Genomic DNA, 18219 nt, shown 5'->3' on the forward strand with positions numbered 1-18219 from the left:
AGTTGTCTGTCCATATATTTGCATTAGCCTTGCCAGAGAGCTTTGCACCTTTGTGCACTAATATTGACTCCTCTCTCATGTGTCAATGAAGAGAAGCTGAATTTTCTTTGCCAAGCACCTGTTTACATTTACATATTTAAGTTGTATTTATTTTATTTTATTTTCCAGTGCAAGTAGGTTTAAGTTTTCAGGCCAGTAAGCAATAAACCTAGATTTCATTTTGTTCACAAAAGCACTGTCGATCTTTTCATATAGTACCATGAGGTTATTACAAAGAAAACTGTACTGTGTCATTACTGAATTTCTTATAAATGCTGAGCATGTTCAGAGGCTTGCTATAGTGAGATGAAACTCAGTAGCTCTACAGGCCTGTGAAAGGCTGAAATATTTTTGAAATGATTAAAAAACAAAAACCATCGCAAAGTTTCTCAGTGTTGCATCGCATGTATCTCCAAAATGTATTATTTATGGCATATTTTTTTTTAGACCCCATATTTTACACTTTTCTAGTGTTTTATTTAAAGTTTTGATATCCAGAAGAAGATATTCTTGTGGTTTTAAGAACCAAAAAGCGTCTGAATCGTGACATGGTACAGTATACATAGTACAGTTTGCCAAGCCAACAGAGAAGAACAAGATAGATTTTTAAGGAAATAATTTTTCTATTCCACTTTTAGAAATCTTGAAAGCGCTCGCTTTAATCATTAACTCAGTGTGAACAGATGTTTGCCAAATTCAACTTGTCACTTGCAGAATTTTGTCAACATAACTCATTACCTATAATTTAGAGCTGATTGAACACTTCAGTAAGAGTATATTAAAATTTACTTTTACGAAAGACATTCTAGTGTAGAGGTATCAGCCATCACAACCTGTAACTGGTTTTTAATGTTATGGCTGAACAGTGTTTTTAGTGAAACAAACCAATTTCTTCTCCTAACTTGGATGCAGGTACAGGTTGGAGAATTGTGATATGTGAACAAAGTATCAGTCATGTCAGTTTCAGTCAACATAAATTTTAAGTTTACTGTTAAGTAACTTATCTGGCTTAACTGATCTGACCTCAATTTCTCGGAATCGTGCTGCAGTGTTTGCAGAGGATAAATAAACAGCCCCAGACAGGATCCAGTTGTGTATAAATACCATTAGATTTCTTGATAGAAGGAGAAAGTTTCATGACTGAAACAAGCAGCGCAATGTCTGGAGGTTCTCACTTCGTTTGGACCCCCCTGCTTCTCTTCTGTATCTTTCAACCTTCTGACAACAGATATGGTAAGGTTAGCAACCAGCAAATAGAATGGAAACTTTTTAAAACTTAAAAAAATTTTACATTTAGTTGAGTGTTGTTGGTGATTTGTCTGTTTTTTCAGTCCATCATGATGAGACGACTTTTATCAGACGTACAGGAAATCCAGAGGTGGACGACATCCTTTCAAAGATCCCAGTGAGTCCCCGAAACTGTGACTTATTGAATGAGAGAAACACATTCATGGTACAATTTGGGCAGTCCTCATAGTTACATACACTGTCTTCTACCTGGTTTACCTCAGATAACACTACCAGAAGGAATTGATCCCAAGAATGTAAATGTAACGGTATGTAATGAATACTTTTGACATTTACATGTATCTTCTGTGATTGGTTGTTACTATGCTAACTCATCATGATTCAAAAACCTTTTCTTTGTCTCCTTCTCTATTTATTTTAATTAATTCATTATGTTTTGTTCCCTTACAGTCAATTACCGTCAGAACCTGTACTGGTGAGTGGCTCTTTGTAGAACCAAACAATATGTGCATGTCACACAAATCATACAGTTAAGTGTTATTGATTTGGCATTAATGCACACAGTGGGTTAGGGTTAACATGCAGTAATGACTATAACATTGTATACACATAGTGTGACGTTGTGCTCTTTCATTTAAATTTAAATTTAACATTGCGAAATGCAGGAATGAAGGAACACTTGGCATTGCTGAACACGCAACTTCAGCAGACAAGGCTCCGCAACAGCCAACTAGGCAAGTATTCATTCTTTTAAGACTTGGGGTATATTAATAATTAGGGATGGTGGGCTTACTGTTGCCCTGATACACTGTTCTTTCCACACTTTCCGACAGATGAGGAAGCCTTTGGACTGAGGAGGGACGTCAGACTGCTGAACCTGCAGCTTGCTACCTGCAGTTCGACAGCGTCAGCTATTACTGACTGTAAGCTTTTCATTGAAAACTGCACTCTACATACAGTGTGTGGCACATGTGGAGATGATCCAGCTGAACAAATGTTAATGTGTCTTTCATTCCCTGACAGCTTATCAAATCCAGCTGCACAATAAAATGCAAGAGCTGCTGAACAAGCTTGATAGTGATACATCTCTGAGTAAGTTTACCTGACTAATACCTCATTTTATTTATTGTTGTTCAGCCACAGTTTCTTTAGACTCTTCACCATTTGGTAAAGCAGAGTTTTTTTTCCTAGTGCTGACAATCAGTACACTCACCAGGGAGGTGAACACATTAGAGAGGAGGATCAAACTTGCTGCTAATTCTTCTGAAACTGCCACCGACCTCACAGGTGAGTGTTACTTTAAAGCTTTGCTCTACGTCTGCAGGCAAAATCATTAAAATTTAGCACTATAATCTTCTTTTACTATCAACACAACACACTCCAATATCACTGTTTGATATTTTCAAAGCTAATCCTGATAGGAGTTTGTGTGTAAATGTCTTTTTTTTAAGCTAACAAATGAAAATATCTCACATCTAACTTGTGTCTTGTAGCACTACAGAGTGAGCTGCAACAGAAGATGACTGAACTGACTGCTAAGCAGCAGCAAATTGCAAAAAGCCACACAAATTCAGCACTAAGTAAGAGCACTGGTAAAACTTCTCAAGACACTTATGGGACCGCTACTGCTCCTTCTCAGTAAATTCATGCAGTAGAAAGTGTTTGTGAATTGACGGGTATTTGTGTGTGTTCAGTTCTTCAGATCATTTCGCTGCAAAATCAAATTTGGGATTTACAACAGGAAGAATCAAGAAGAGGAGAAACCAGTCTTCAGCACGAACAGAGGATCAAGGGTATACTGCTCTCTGCCTGACTTTTTTTTTCCATGCAGTAAAAATTGTCTGTCTAGGATTCAGTCAGTGCATTTAAAGCAACACTATATAACTTTCGAAACAAGAAATGGCATATTTTTGAATTGCTTAGCAATAAAAAGCACTTCTTCTCAATTTAATACTGAGTAAGGTGGTTGCTTGGTCTGGTATGTCCACTGACCTTTGGTGGCGAACATTAGCTAATGTTAGAAAACATAAAGGAAACTTGATGTGTTTACAAGTCTTATCAATCAATGTGCTACTAACACTAGCTTACTAGCTTTAACTCAAGTTGGCTAAATTAAGAGTAGCGTTTAGCATTATCCCATAATTGTCATTTGTTGCCGCAGTGGCAAAAGTTAAAGTCTTGCTTGAACATAATGTCTCCTTATATCTTCTTTCTGTTTAACAGTTTAATAGGAATCCATGTTTTATCATTTTATGTCTGTATTTATGCTTCTTTCTCTGCTTAATTCATCAGCTCTACAAGAACAGCTGGACGGGAAAATCAGTGAGCTGCAACGCAGAGAAGATGCCAGCTCAGCTAGTCAGTACATCTATCCACATCTGTTAATATTTCCTTTATAATTAACAATCGTAACAAATCATGATTGAACATTTCCTGACACATATTCTCTGGTGGTCCTTCAGTGCTGCACTTGATTTCTGTGAACAATAAGATTGCAGTGATAGAGAGGTACATCAGTGTTTACACTGGGAGATCCAGAACTGATGGTTCGGGTGAGTACCTAAAAGCTGTGTCTTGAGATCACACTGTATTGCAGATCGTGTTTTATCTCATACATGACATACCCTATTTCTAGAGCTGCATGATGGCTTCATTCTTGTTTTTTTCAGATTACCAGAGGCAACTGAAACAAAAGGGTGACCTCCTTAAAAAGAAGATTATGCTCTTGAATCGTGATGAGAAAAACTCAAACCTTAGTAAGTGTTCAGCTCAACAAAAGGACTTTTTTATTATTGTTATGTTTACTGCAGCATTAATTTGAGTCTTTCTTTTTTTGCTCCAGCCAGGGAAATTTTGATTCTGCAGGCTGAAATGGATCATTTTAGACAATTAATATCAAACGCCCAAGGGATTACTACTTCCCGACTTACAGGTGAGTGACCCTGCAGCTCTATGAAACTTGATTTAGTTAAATTTCTTAAATAGATAATAGATAATAATAGTAGCTAGTTAATAATAAAAAAATATAATAATACATTTTATTTATAGAGCACTTTTCATTGTACTCAAAGATGCATTACATGAGTTTAAAATGAACAAGAAAAGTAGAACATATGACACCATACATTAATAGTTAATCACACATTTAAAAGCAGTTATTAAAAAAAGGTGAGTTATGAGGACACATTAAAAACAGATCTGAATAGGGGAGTTTTGAGTAATGGCCAGATTGGTGCAGGGATGTGTTTGGGAGAGGGAGGGGGCAGCAGCAGCAGCAGTTACTCTATTCTCTAAATAATTGTCTTTTTCATCCTAGAGCTGAGAGCTATGTTGGAGGAGGCGAAGAAACAGCAAGCAAACTTAGAGAAACAACTAGAAGAAACAGACTATATCCAGGCACAACGGAGTAAGTACCAGTGTGAAAAAGAGGCACACTGATCTCTCCATTTCCGCATAAAAGAGTTTAATGTAATAAAATCATATACTGTATTCACTTAAAATACAAAAACAAAATACTGTAAATTCTACCCGTAAAGTGTGTTTTCCAAAATCTCAGTTAACTCTTCTATTTTAAATATTGTACCTCCACAAAATATTGAACCCTTTTTTTTTTCTTTTTTTGAACAGTCATAAATATCATCACCATAATGAAAGAGATAAGACACCTGCAGGGTGATAAGCAACAGCAGACAACACCAACAAGTCCAGCCAGCAGTGAGTCTTCCTTTACTAATTCAGCTAACAACACTGTAAAGCAATTCTCTCAGAGCCTATCCATTAATATTTACACTATGTTACCAAGGAAATACATATCTGTGGTACCTTCCTGTGATAAGGTATAATCATGGTGACAAAATTATCTTCTCGATCTTTCTTTTTCACATTAACTGTCTGACTGACTGTACATTATATTGTTTTTAATTAGGTCTTGAGGCTCTGCTTAAAGACAAAGAAAGGCAATATGCCAAAGCTCAGGCTGACATAAAGGGTAAGTCTTTTTTATTCTTATAAGTCAGATTTTTTCTTTGGAAATTTTCATGGTACAGTTTCAGGTGAGAGTTTTGATGACCTGACTTCCTCTGTGCACTTGACAGAGCTGGAGAGGAGACTGCAGGTAAATAATGAAGAATGCTCTGGACTTGAGAAACAATATACACGTAAGCTATAAATATGAGTTCAGCTAAAGGCTCTGATGATCCATGTTTTAGTTTCAGGTCTGATGATTTTTATGTGTCTCTTTCTATCAGAGGTGAAGACTGAACTTGAGCAGAAGATCGCAGACCTCAGCAATGGCGACTCCAAAGCATCACTCAGTGAGTAACATCCTGCAGTGTAAATGAGCACTGCTCTCCGCTCACTTTCTCATCTGATTATTTGTTTCTGAATTAAAGACAGTTTTGTGATTTTTACTCTTTTTTTACTGGGTCAGTTCTGAACGTGGTAAACCTGTACGATGAGCTGAAGACTCTGAAGTATCTGATCTCTATAACACAAGACCCACAAAGCGTCACAGGTGAGTAACACCGTGAATACTTGACACTACAGCTTAGTGTCTGTATTAAACATTTATTTTTGCATTGAGAAATGTATGTTCTCAGTTATCTCTGCTTCTCTTTGTCCCCTCACAGAGCTGCAGAGGCAACTGGAAAAGAAGCAAGCAGAACTGAACTCCAAGAAGGCAGAAATACAGAAACAGATTGGCAACCCCAAAATAGGTAAGCCCATGGATTTCACCCTTTGATATATTATTATTTTCAAATTAAACTAATTTAGACTTAGTTTGGCACACATGATTCACAACAGAGTCCAAACCTTGAGGCCTGGACCACATGTGGGGGTGGCTTGCTGGTCTCAGATTGAACCACCACCACAATTATGAATTTTGCCTTAAATTCTCCTTTATTTATGGAAAATGCCTGATATGCAGTCCCACTCACTTGTTGTGTTATCAGCTGTTGCCTTATCAAGTCACAGGCTCAGAGTGTGACCAAAAGAATGCATTATTAGACAGGATACTACAAATGAAATGAGGTTATTTAAAACTAGGTAGAATTAGATAAAAAGCAATAATAATATGTTTCCTTTCATATCCTGGACTTTTTTGTGGTTGTTGAATTTCTACGCAGATTGAGGTTATCAACAATTTTATCTACATTTAGCCTTTAAAAAAGACTCGACAGTAGTTGCATAGAGGAAACAGATGTAGGACCAATGAGACTGAGAGTTGCTCCGAGGCTGGTGCAAAAAGCTAAAATGGTGTGAGAGACACTGGACACTTAGGTACAAATTGTTGTAGTGAACAGTGTTAAACTATCTAAAATCACATGACTGATTTTTTATATAAGCAAACCCACAGCATGTTTGTGTGTTACAGTTTTAACAGTCATTGAGCTGCAGAATGAGATCTGGGACCTTCAGAATAAGGGTACCAATGGGACCACAAGCAACCGTCTAAAAGGTTAGTCTATTTTAAATGCTAATTTAACAATCTAGAGTGAAATGATTTGACAGTCAAGTCATAAATGACTAAATCACAAAATTAAAAACTGTTTGCTGTTTTCTTCCAAGAGTTACAAGCCCGAGTGGATGGCCTCATCAGTGAAATAGATGACAGAGGCGACGAAAACACAAACCTGAGTGAGTCTGAAGTAACAGTGGAAAGTTCTTAACAGTCTTATTACAGTATGTCTGTGAGTAAATTACCCTTTTGCCCTCTCTGTTGTGTTGTGCTTCAGTGCTGAGAATCATGACACTGCAGAATCAGGTGAACCAGCTGCAGAAACAGCTGTCAGACCTCCAGGTGTCACAAACTGCTCAGGTAAACCGTAAGTATCTCCGACAATCCTTTACAAATTCCAGCATCTCTGCAACACACACACTATTTACAGTCAGACGATTTCAGTTGTATTTTGATTAAAGTGTTGTACTTTGTAACTTTCTGATTTGTCTCAGAGCTCAAAACTGATCTGACAGTCAAGAAGAAAGAACTGCAGGACTATGTCAATGAGCTCCATGAGAAGAATCAGACAAACTCCAGGTTGAGTAAGTAAAGAGGGAACATGGTGACTACATCTATTATCAAGAAAGAAGTAGTCTAAAAGGCATTTTTGTAAAATATCATTTCTATGTTCCTCAGTTCTGACAATCACTAATCTGCAAAACCAACTCAGAAAATTAGAGGAGGAACGGCGCAATGATAGCAACATATCTTCTTTAACAATTACTCGTAAGTATCTCATTTTCATCTAAAATCGCTGAATTAACAAAACAATATTTCGCTCTTTGATAACCTCAAGCTAAACTGAGTTTTTTCAGAGCTGAGGAAACAACTGATGGCGAGAAAGGCGGTACAATCTCATGATCAGGCTGAGATCCAGAGTAAGTTTTTGATTGTTGTAGAAGATTTCGGTTGCTCCCTAAAAAACTCACTTGACTAACTTCACATTACATTGTTTTACGTCAGCCCTCAAGAATCTGCTTCAAGCTGAAGAAAGGGCACATGCCTTTGCTCAGGCTAATATCAGAGGTGAGTTGATTTGAATGAATGAGATTGTCATAATTCCGACTCCTCTGAGGGCAGACCTTTGACGAGCTGCCTTTCTCTTTTCATACCACAGACCTGCAGAGGAAACTGCAGTTAAAGATTGAAGAATGCTCCGGACTTGAGGAAAGATATACCCGTAAGCTATGAATGAAAGGCTCTGATGATTCATGTTTTAGTTTCAGGTCTGATTTAATTTATGTGTCTCTTTCTATCAGACGTAAAGACTGAACTTGAGCAGAAGATCGCAGAACTCAAAAGAAGAGGAGACTCCAAAGCAGCACTCAGTGAGTAAAATCTCTCCAGTTTACATGAGCGCTGGCCTCCACTCAGTTTCTCACCTGATTGTTTGTTTCTGAATTAAAGACCACATTGTGATGTTTGCTCTGCTTTTCTGGGTCAGTTCTTAACGTGATAAACCTGCACGAAGAGCTGAGAACTCTGAAGAATCAGATCTTAACCACAGAAGACCCAGAAACGCTTGCAGGTGGGTAACAGCAGTCACAGTCACTGCTTCAGACCAAAACTATTTATTAACCTTTTTTTTTTTAATTGAGAAAATTGTTTTCCTTAACAGCATTTTATATAAATTTACAGGCGCAAACAAGGTCATTTCAGTTGTCTCCAAGACTCAGCAACGTTAGCAGTTTCTTTTTGTAACAATATCTTGAATGAACACAGCACAGCTCCACCGTCAGTCACATGTTCTTAAATCATCCTTGCGTTATCTTTGCCTCTCTGTGTCCGCTCACAGAGCTGCGGAGGCAACTGGAGGAGAAGCAAACAGAACTGGACTCCGAGAATGCAGACATAGAGAGACAGATTGGCAACCCCAAAATAAGTAAGTACACTGTGATACTCTGTCATCATCTGACTTATACAACACACCTGTTGTCAGGTTTGCCACCATCTAAAATATCGAGTTTGTCACTGCTGTTTGACACATGTGAAACACGTATACAGGGAATAGAAGAGCAGGCAAGAGACACGAATCCAGCAAACACCTCTGTAAAATCAACCGCTCTGTATCATGCTGGCGCTATGGCAACCATTCAAATGACCAGCTTTAGACCAAGAGAAATAATTATTACAGTACAGTAAGTGTGATCGCAATTTCAGCCTGCAAAACGACTCAACTTTAATACTTAGGATGTTTCCAACTTGTCGAACACAAGTATCCAAGTTTGTGAATTTATCACAAAGTCATCACAATCATTTGACTTTTTTTTTTTTTATCTGTGTCATTACTCTTCACAAAAAGTCAAAATCACCATAATTTGCAGAAGCCAATAATGTGATTTTGTTATTTACTGGCTGCAGTAACGTGGAAATCTTCCTTTGGAATTACATTAATAGAGAATGTTATTTATCTGAGAGCAAGAGAGAAAAACCGCACAAGGTGGCACAACAACAGCCCTGACAGCAATCAATTAGTTAAATGTTTGAGTGTCAGCAACCTACATGTTGTCAAACTGAGTTCTGGTGGGTAATTTAGTGAATTATAGTTTAAGTTGTATAAATACTGTTTGATTCCCAGTTGGCAGAGTAATAAATAAAGTAAATATGCATTCAGTGTTGAGGCAATGAACCCATTTAAAAATGCTGTTCCTCTGTTTCAGTTTTAACAATCATTGAGCTGCAGAATGAAATCTGGGACCTTCAGAATAAGGGTACCAATGGGACCACAAGTAACCATATAAAAGGTAACCATATAAAAACTCTATTTTAAATGCCAGCGGTGCAATTCAGAGTGACATTATGCAAAATTATTAAATGACAGATGACAAAATGTAAAGGACATTAAAGACTTTTTACTTTTTTCCCAGAGTTGCAAACCAGAGTGGATGGCCTCATCGCTGACATAAGTGACAAAGGCAATGAGAACACAAAGCTGAGTGAGTGTCAAATAACCATGAGCATAAAGGTTCATAGACAAGTTGTGCTTCCTTTCTTTCATCCCTCCCTCTGATGGGGGAGCCCCAGTTATTTTCCTGTTTGTTTGTTTTTTGTTTATCTCTTGAATTAAACTTCACTCTGTTGTTTTGTGCTTCAGTGCTGAGAATCATGACCCTGCAGAGTCAGGTGGAGCGGCTGCAGAAACAGCTGTCAGACCTCCGGAAGGTAAAAACCCCGCAGGTAACCCGTAAGTATCTCCAGCAAAAATCCCAAGCATTTAAATCATGAACTCATGCTTAGGTTGTGTGTAATATTGTCATTACTGTATCTTGATATTTTTGCATTAAACCAATACATTTATTTTAACTGCTTTAAACCTGCCTCAGAGCTCGAAAATGATCTTAATACCAAGAAGAACGAGCTGCAGAGATATATCAATGAGCTGAATGAGAAGAATCAGGCGAATGCCGAATTGAGTAAGTAAAGAGGGAACACGGCGTCTACATTCACAGCTGAGGAAATAATCTGAAATGTTTTTCTCTAATATCTGTTCTTTTTGTGTTCCTCAGTTCTGACCATCACTAATCTGAACAACCAGCTCAGAAAGGTACAAGAAGAAAAGCAAAAAGAGGGACAGACGACTTCTGCTACAATTACTGGTGAGTGTCTTACTTCCCTTTGACATTACTGACAACATCTTTTAGCAGTAACTTCCTCTGAAGCTGAATCATTATGTTTTCTAGAGCTAAGAGAACAGCTGCAGATAAAGACAGAGGAGCACTCTCGTGATCAGGATACGATCAAAGGTTTGTTCAGTTCTGACATGAAAGTTTCTGAAACAGGAAATTAAAAAAATAATAATTTGAATGTGAATGATTTTTTTTTTTTTTGTACCAGCTTTGCAGAATAAACTGAACCAGACGGAGGCACAGTGTTCTGGTTATGAGCACAGAATTACAGGTAAGTGTTGTATCTATTGACTTTTAATAAATAATTTTATTTATTGCCTATAGTAATTGTTAAACAACAGAGAAGTCTCAACCACGTTTTAAAATTAGCAAATGATTGGGTTTTCTACCAGAGATAACATGATGTATTAGTGACCCCATTCCTTTTTAGCTGTGTTTTCCCAAACACATAAAATTGTCTAGACTGCAGTTGTGTGCCAAGTTTTCTTTGATATTGCACCAAGAACTCTAGAGCCTGAAGTCAGCTCCTGCTCTGAAGGTGGAGAGAAAAGCACCAAGAATACTACTGAAAATTTTACAAAACAATCCCTTCAAAAGATTCATGTCTTTGGAAAGTTGAGGTCCTAAGAGGCAGCTTTTTACTGGCACACAAAAATGAAGGAACCTCTGGTTGCTTTTTCCACAAACGCACGTGGGGAATCATTCAACGGAAATAGGTGCATAAACTTTGGTCAATTAGTTGTCTTAATAACTGAAAAACTGGAAGCTGTTGAGAAGTTTCATTCTTGGTAATCCTGTGGAAATGTGAAAGATGGAGATTTTTCCATATCTGTCAGTTTCACAAACCTGGAGTCAGTTTGGAGGGTTTTATGACAACATCATCTGCCTGCAGTGATTTGAACTGGGTTGTATGATGGACAGTCATTGGCTCCTGATTTTGTGATTGCGGCTTGAAAGGTAATAGAATACTAAGAAACGTCAACCCTGGCGAGATGTGGACAAAGAAAATCTTGCTGAACAAATTTTATCTGCTAAAACTACAACCATGATATTAGCATAAGTGTTTTTTTTATCCAAAGAAAGAAACTTGATCTGTAAGCGGAGTCAACATTTATCATAAATGTGTCTTTGCAGAGCTGCAGAGTGATCTGGATGAGAAAATGAAGAGACTGCAGTCTGAATCTGACAGTGTCACCACACTTGGTAAGTGATGGAGCTGTTGTGTTGTTTCTCAAATTTCACTGCCCAGCCATGTGTCAGCGGAAGGCCGCTTACATTCTTTACATACATAGTGAGAATACATTTCTCTCCAGTCTTTTATTACATACACCTTTCTTGGGTTTGGCTTAGGGTTCAGAAAATACAGTTATATTTACTATTAAGTCTTTCACACATGAGAACATTAATATTTAGTTGATCCCATACCCTGCCCTCGCCCAATGCTGGCTGGGATTGGCTAATCTTTTTCTGAAATGAGGTTTCTGCTCTAAATAAAACTTTAAACAATTTGAGTACTGTTTTTTCTTTCAGCTCTTCAAGTCTCTACACTAACCCTGCAACTGGAGGAGTTAAAGAAACAACTGGAAAACACTGATTCCAAAAACAAGATAAGAGGTCTGTGTGCTTCACTGCCGACTACAGTGCAGCTTAGTAACAGAGAAACAACTGAATAATGATCATAATGAGGCGCGAGGAGCGGAGAGCACAGAAGTTAAAACGCAGTTATATCTTCTCTCTGCAGAGCTTCAAATGCAAATAGATGAAAAAAATAAAGAGTTGGCCAAAAAAACAGAGGAACTGAATGCGAGAAGTGCACAACCACAAAGACGTGAGTAGGACACACAATTTTTATTGATTGTTTGGGTTTGCACCGATAAATAAAAGGAGCAAAATCACAGATTTTTACTACACATGTGGTCAACATGGGAAATACATGCAAGAAAAGGATTATAAATCAATGTTTAACCCTTCTCTCAGTTCTACAGATTATCACAATACAAACAGAGATAGAGAAGTTTGCAAATGCAGCAGTAAACGAAACAGATTACAATAAGATTAGAGGTGAGTGACAGTAACATGTCTTGACTGCACATTCTATGGACTGCAGACCAATAATACTTTATAATACTTTAATAAAGATGAATGAAGAAAATGAAGAAAATACTTTTTTTATTACTTATTTTTCTGAAAATACGTTTCATATGAAATGATGGTTTTCTATGTCTGTTATCTGTAGCACTCCAAGAACAAATAAATTATCTTGTTGAGGGAATTCAAGATGAAAAAACCAAACTGGGTGAGTCATTGTCAAAATAACAGTAAAAAGAAATGGTTCTGCCATTGCTGATCATCATCTTATATTCAGTGATATTAACTGAATCCGACCTTTCTTCTGTTAGTTTATCAGGTCCTCACTCGCCAAGATGAAGTAGCAAGACTGAAGAAGCAAGAAGAGAGTCAGAGACAAGCTCTGTTAGACAACATTAAAGGTGGGAAGCTGTAGGAAATCCTCAAATTTACTCTGAATACTTTTCCAGACATTGTGAGAAAATAAAACTTCCGTTTTCCCTCTTGAAGACCTGGAGAATCAACTGGAGGAAATCAGACATGAGATCACAGAAAAGACACAGGTGCTGGATTCAAGTGACATGAGGATTACTAATCTGTGTAAGTGTTTTGGTCAGATTAAGTGGGGAAAAAATATATAATTAATATGAAAATTACTAATTAGCTTCATAGTACTAAAAGCAGCTTGATGTTTATTTATTTTTATTTTTTTTAAGCGGCTCAAATCATGGAGCTTCACAAGAAAATCAAACCACTGGAAGATGAAATATCATACCTCAAAGAAACACATGCTGAGAACGAGGCAGGTAAGGAACAAAATGTGACAGAGTCTTTGTAATTTGCCATGAACTAATGCCAAGCAAATTTAGATTGCACGATTTTGTATTTCATTGAGCTCTAAATCATTTTCAGACCTTCAGAGGAGACTGGATTTGACAAAGAGGCAACTGCAAGACAGTGAACTTCGTCTCAAGGAGGCAGATACAAAGAATTTTAACTCGAGTATGAAAATTTCTTATTTGCTAATGTTTCATGCTGTGTTGTTTGTTTCCTTTAAGCACGAAATAACACTTTTTCTGTGTCTCTGCTAGTAATGGAGATCGCTGACCTGAGGGCACAACTGAAGAAGGCTCAGAAACAGGCATCCAAAGCTGACAAAAAAAATATCAATGGTTTGTCAGCTTTCCTACTTTCCCAATTATTTCTTTCTGTGCAGGCTAGAATAGATAGAATATAAATACCCCCAAGACTAAAAAATAAAACTTCTTTGTTTTCTAAAACAAACAAACATGTTGTGAAATCCTGTTGAGAAAAACCTTTTAGATTTTTCATGTAGTTGTGCTTGTTTCTGTCTTCTCAGAGCTGGAAGAGCAACTTCAAACACAACAAAGAGCGAACAGAAAACTGGAAAACACAAACAGAGGTGACTACTGTACTCTGCAATGTCTTAAATATAGCTTCCATTAGGGAAATTCACTTATTGCTAAGAAATCATCTGGGATATAATCCCCCATACAACCACAACATGTCGTTTTTATACTTTGTTCTTAGTATGGATTAAACAAACGAGATATAACATGTTAATTAGTTGTGTGAAGAGGAGCTGGTTGGTGGATTTTGCTGCTAGGCTAGCTTTTTCCCGCTCTTTCCAGTCTTAGCGTCATGCCAACAGCCAGCATCTTCACCTTACAGTGGTTATGATCTTCTCATCTAACTTTCAAAATGTTGAACCATTTCTTTAAAACTTGCCCTTCACATTTATATTGTCGGTTGGCGTCTGATACGTGCCTCTGTTTCGACCTCCTCTCTCTGTCAGACTTGCAGCAAGAGGTCAAAGAACTAAAAAAGTGCTGCAATGATAACACCCACTGTGAAGGTGAGATCTTCAGTGTGACCTTATTATCACTCTACACACACATCCATCCATGAGATCCAGTGATGTAGTGTTTTCACCAAATATTTCATCAAACAGATTTACAAAGACAACTGCAGCAGAGCCAGGAGGATGCAGATCGCCTGCAGCAGCAGCTGACAGAGAAGGAGGCTGACTTCAAACAGCTGCAGCAGGATTTGAAAGAACAGACCAGGGAGAATGAAAGACTGCGGAATGAAAACAGCAGTAAGTTCACCTCTCTGCTCACACATAATGTACGTAGATTCAATTAGGATGTTACAGAGGAAAGGTTACTAACTATACATTTCATCACACAGACTTAAAGAGACAACTGTCACAGAATGAGGACAATGCTGACCTACAGCAGCAGCTGCAGAAGAAGGACTCCTTGATCAACCAGCTGCAGCAGGAGCTAGACGAACGGACCGCGACGAATCAGAAACTGCAGGATGACTACAACAGTATGTTCAACTGTCTGGAAATGCTCAGACACACAATAAGTCCATTCATGCAGTGTGACAGAGGAAAGATAGTAGCTACTGCAGTGGTTATTGATGAAATGCTGTTGTCTGTTTCAATGCTAGACCTGCAAAATGAGAGGGACAATCTGGAGGACAGAGTGCAAGGTAACTGTTAGTTCTGTTCAGTAAAATCACACATACACACACACACACACACACACACACACACACACTAAAAATGTGCTGTTCTCACTCTCTCCCCAGCTCTTCAAAACAAACTAAGTGATGTGGAAGATAAGACGATCCATGCCAGTGAGTCTCACACGCTTTCTATTTAGCGCTATCATTTAAAGCCTATACAACCACACACACACATTTTGTACTCAACAGATTTGTCAGACACTGGATAAATGTAACTGTATGGCTGACTTTAAAGGGGCACTCCACCAACTTGTCACACTCAGTTCAGTTTCAGGACTAGTTCTCACCCTGTGAGAAAAGGCGAATAATGTTTTCTATGGCGATGGAGCTTTGTGTAGTCTGAGAAAATAACCCTGATAGTGACATCATCAGGGTTACCTCAGCTTGGGCTTGGAGACTACACATTTTTTACAGAGAAGGGGTTTACCAGGCAGAGAGAGTTTAATGAAAGAGGCTATCCATTTGCATTATGAGAAGCATAGGATCCAGTGTTTTTGGAGCTTGACTCACAATAAATAAAGTCAGCATATTTTGTCATCTGCTGCTTCAGTTTTGACTGTTTGTGTTTTGATCTGACTTTTGTGAATTGCCCAGCTTTATGAAAGTGACATATCGAATCTGTGGGGTACTGCTTTAACAATTTGTCAACTTCAAAATGTGATATAAAGATAAAGATGGTCTACAACATTTCTCTATTTACAGGGAGGATGACTTTGGATCCAAACACAGCACACCCAAGAATAATTCTGTCTGCAGACGATTCTGAGATGTCCACTACTGAGGACATACAAAACGTCCCTGACAATCCAAGCCGCTTTGATGTGGTTCTTGCTGTCCTGGGCAAGACTGGCTTCTCAACTGGCAGAAATTACTGGGAGGTGTCTGTAGCTGGGAAGCAGTGTTACCACCTTGGCATGGCCAGTGAATCTGCTCCAAGAAAGGGATCAGTTACATTCAATCCAAGAAAAGGCTTCTGGACTATAGTTCGTAACAAACAGGGCGAGTACAGAGCTGTTGATAGGACACCTGTTGCTATTAAAGTTACAACACAACCCATTACACTGGGTATTCTGCTGGACTACAAAAAGGGACAGATCTCTTTTTACGATGCTGGTGCCAGATCTCATATGTACACATTTGCAGGTCAAACTTTTACAGACAGAATTTATCCATTTATCAATTTTTGTGTTGAGGATGGTCCTCAGACTCCAATAGTTTTAGTTGCTCCTGGAACAGTTGACTGGATAAAATAGAATCAGAATCAGAATCAGAATCAGTTTTATTGCCAAGTATGTTTTCACATACAAGGAATTTTTTCTGGTGATTGGTGCAATTGATCAGCAACAGTGGGGCTCTCTAGCCTTGTTGATAAGGCTAATAGCAGATGGGAAGAAGCTATTTTTGTGGCGAGAGGTTTTGGTCCTGAAGGACCGCAGCCTCCTGCCAGAGGGGAGTGTCACAAAGAGTTTGTGTCCAGGGTGGGAGGAGTCAGCTACAAATAATAAAAAAATAGGGAACTCATGTTACTTTTTGTCCTATGTGTCAAATGTTCACATTTATAATTATCTCAGTAGGTAATAAAAGAATCCATGTTAATGCAGAACTGTTCTTGCACTGCTGCTGTTGAATGCTTAGGACAATAAAAACACAGAATATATACAACAATGTTTTTTGTTTAATTTTCCATATGTGAAAAAAAAAGGATTGGTCCGCTTGTCAATGTCAGTCCAGGTGTTTTAATCAATAGGCCCTGTACAGAAAAATGGGCCTTTAAGATTTTTTTTCTTACACCCAGATGTTAAAGCTGTTTATTTCAAGTTGCTGCCACTGGGTCACTAAGTGGGAACACTTCATCCATTACACAAAAAGTTCTGAACTTAATGAGACTGATTTACCTTCAACAACAAGTCCCATCACAGTTACACAAACTATCTCAGATCTAATACACACTCTCCAACACATGTCATCTCTTTAACACATTTTGTTAATCATTTGCTTTTTTTTTTTTTTTTTTTTTTTAAATCACAGTGCAAACATTGCTCAGTCTCTTCCAGCTGTACCAGCTACATTGTTGTAAAAGTGGGCAACAAACACTGGGTCCCGTTCCTCCAGCATGTGCAGGAAATGATTCCTCTCCTCTTCTCCCCAAGACTCAAACCACTGGCTCCACAGGCGCAGCTGGCATTCAAAGATGTTTGGTAGTCGGTCTCTCACCTTTTCAAGGTGCAAAAAGAGAAAGCACTTGTTAAAGGACAGAAAATAATTTAAAAAAAATCAATCTCTCAACTATCTATTTAGAAAGAAAATACCTGAAGAGTACTGAGTGAATCTAGGAGAGTGCACACTTTCCCAGGCACAGCTTTCCCAAGTAGGTCCTGCAAGAACCGCTCCCTCTGAGTGGCGGTCCAACCCTGGAACCAGCTCAGGACGCACCGCTGCTCCTGGAGGGTCACATAGGAGATGGGCTCCGAGTCTCCACCTTGATTCGAGCTCGGAGACGCGCAGGACAGCTTCTCAAGACTGGGTGGGCTGGCAACACCCTGGGGAGCCGATGGAAAGTCCCCCGGGTTGGGAGTGCAGCAGCCTGTAGCACCGGTCCAGTGTTGTGTTTCCATGGTCGGTGACACCTCTGTTGAACCTGAGCCCGGAGTGAGTGCTGTGGCTCTGAGTCCGTGGCTGTAACTGCTGCTAATTTAAGCCTTGGCTGACATGACTGTGTCGTGAAACCTTTGGTTAGACAGGTTTGCTTCAGCCTGATTAAAAAACCGCTGCTCCTGCGGCGTTGGTAGTCAGCAATTCCTCTGCTCGGGGATAACGTTATGTAGCTTAGCATATATCAAAGCAGCACCACGGCGGAAGTCTGAATTTACACTCAACATCACAATTAACGTTAGCTAGTCTTAACACCAGCTGTTGTGTGTACCCATGTTTTGTTTTGTTTTTAAAAACGTAGCGTTAAATCACCTTTTCGTCCATACAACTGAAGTGTAGCTATGTTGAACGGGTGTCACGCTAATCCCACGAACAAACACATCCAGGAAGAGTGCGCAGTTAACGAGCTTTGTTGTGTAGGAAATCAAGCTTGCGCAGATTTTGCGCAAAATTCGTCGTCGACCAAAAAAAAAAAAAAAAAAAAAAATTAAAACCAGAATTTGTGTATTATATATAAACAAATAAATTTAA

The 18219-nt window shown here is 38.5% G+C and overlaps 2 protein-coding genes across 2 annotated transcripts; one reads left to right on the forward strand and one right to left on the reverse strand.

Moving 5' to 3' along the window:
• Positions 1-1129: 1129 nt before the first annotated feature.
• On the forward strand, positions 1130-16695 carry LOC139629161 (putative leucine-rich repeat-containing protein DDB_G0290503). Its single transcript, XM_071491604.1, has 56 exons — positions 1130-1272; positions 1371-1444; positions 1551-1595; positions 1738-1762; positions 1953-2021; positions 2121-2210; positions 2311-2379; positions 2479-2574; positions 2781-2867; positions 2982-3080; positions 3580-3645; positions 3750-3839; positions 3957-4043; positions 4130-4219; positions 4604-4693; positions 4915-5001; positions 5213-5275; positions 5382-5444; positions 5535-5600; positions 5717-5800; positions 5916-6002; positions 6662-6745; positions 6856-6924; positions 7023-7112; positions 7240-7329; positions 7424-7513; positions 7603-7665; positions 7751-7813; positions 7905-7967; positions 8047-8115; positions 8232-8315; positions 8583-8669; positions 9448-9531; positions 9655-9723; positions 9882-9971; positions 10111-10200; positions 10294-10383; positions 10468-10530; positions 10622-10684; positions 11548-11616; positions 11944-12027; positions 12155-12241; positions 12391-12474; positions 12650-12709; positions 12813-12902; positions 12991-13080; positions 13197-13286; positions 13393-13482; positions 13572-13652; positions 13841-13903; positions 14297-14356; positions 14453-14599; positions 14692-14835; positions 14959-15000; positions 15100-15147; positions 15739-16695. Exons 1-56 carry the CDS (start codon positions 1176-1178, stop codon positions 16287-16289), a joined length of 4905 nt encoding a protein of 1634 aa, XP_071347705.1. The 5' UTR covers positions 1130-1175; the 3' UTR covers positions 16290-16695.
• Positions 16694-18110, reverse strand: cunh14orf119 (chromosome unknown C14orf119 homolog). The gene is made up of 2 exons (XM_071491610.1): positions 17346-18110; positions 16694-17250 (listed from the first exon to the last, which is right to left on the reverse strand). The coding sequence occupies exons 1-2, from the start codon at positions 17649-17651 to the stop codon at positions 17077-17079; spliced, it is 480 nt and encodes a 159-aa protein (XP_071347711.1). The 5' UTR covers positions 17652-18110; the 3' UTR covers positions 16694-17076.
• Between the last annotated feature and the right edge of the window lie 109 nt (positions 18111-18219).

Source organism: Trachinotus anak, unplaced genomic scaffold (assembly GCF_046630095.1).
Source record: "Trachinotus anak isolate AG129_WGS33_773 ecotype Australia unplaced genomic scaffold, CSIRO_AGI_Tana_v1 ptg000012l, whole genome shotgun sequence".
Taxonomy (NCBI): Eukaryota; Metazoa; Chordata; class Actinopteri; order Carangiformes; family Carangidae; genus Trachinotus; species Trachinotus anak.

Excerpts from the sequence above, each read along its gene's own strand:
- cunh14orf119 (XM_071491610.1), bottom strand. The coding sequence starts at position 17,651 with ATGGAAACACAACACTGGACCGGTGCTACAGGCTGCTGCACTCCCAAC. Across the intron at positions 17,251-17,345 it reads ATTCACTCAGTACTCTTCAG|GTGAGAGACCGACTACCAAA; the intron begins GTATTTTCTTTC and ends CACCTTGAAAAG.
- LOC139629161 (XM_071491604.1), top strand. The coding sequence starts at position 1,176 with ATGACTGAAACAAGCAGCGCAATGTCTGGAGGTTCTCACTTCGTTTGG. Across the intron at positions 3,646-3,749 it reads AGAAGATGCCAGCTCAGCTA|TGCTGCACTTGATTTCTGTG; the intron begins GTCAGTACATCT and ends GTGGTCCTTCAG. Across the intron at positions 15,001-15,099 it reads TCTGGAGGACAGAGTGCAAG|CTCTTCAAAACAAACTAAGT; the intron begins GTAACTGTTAGT and ends CTCTCTCCCCAG.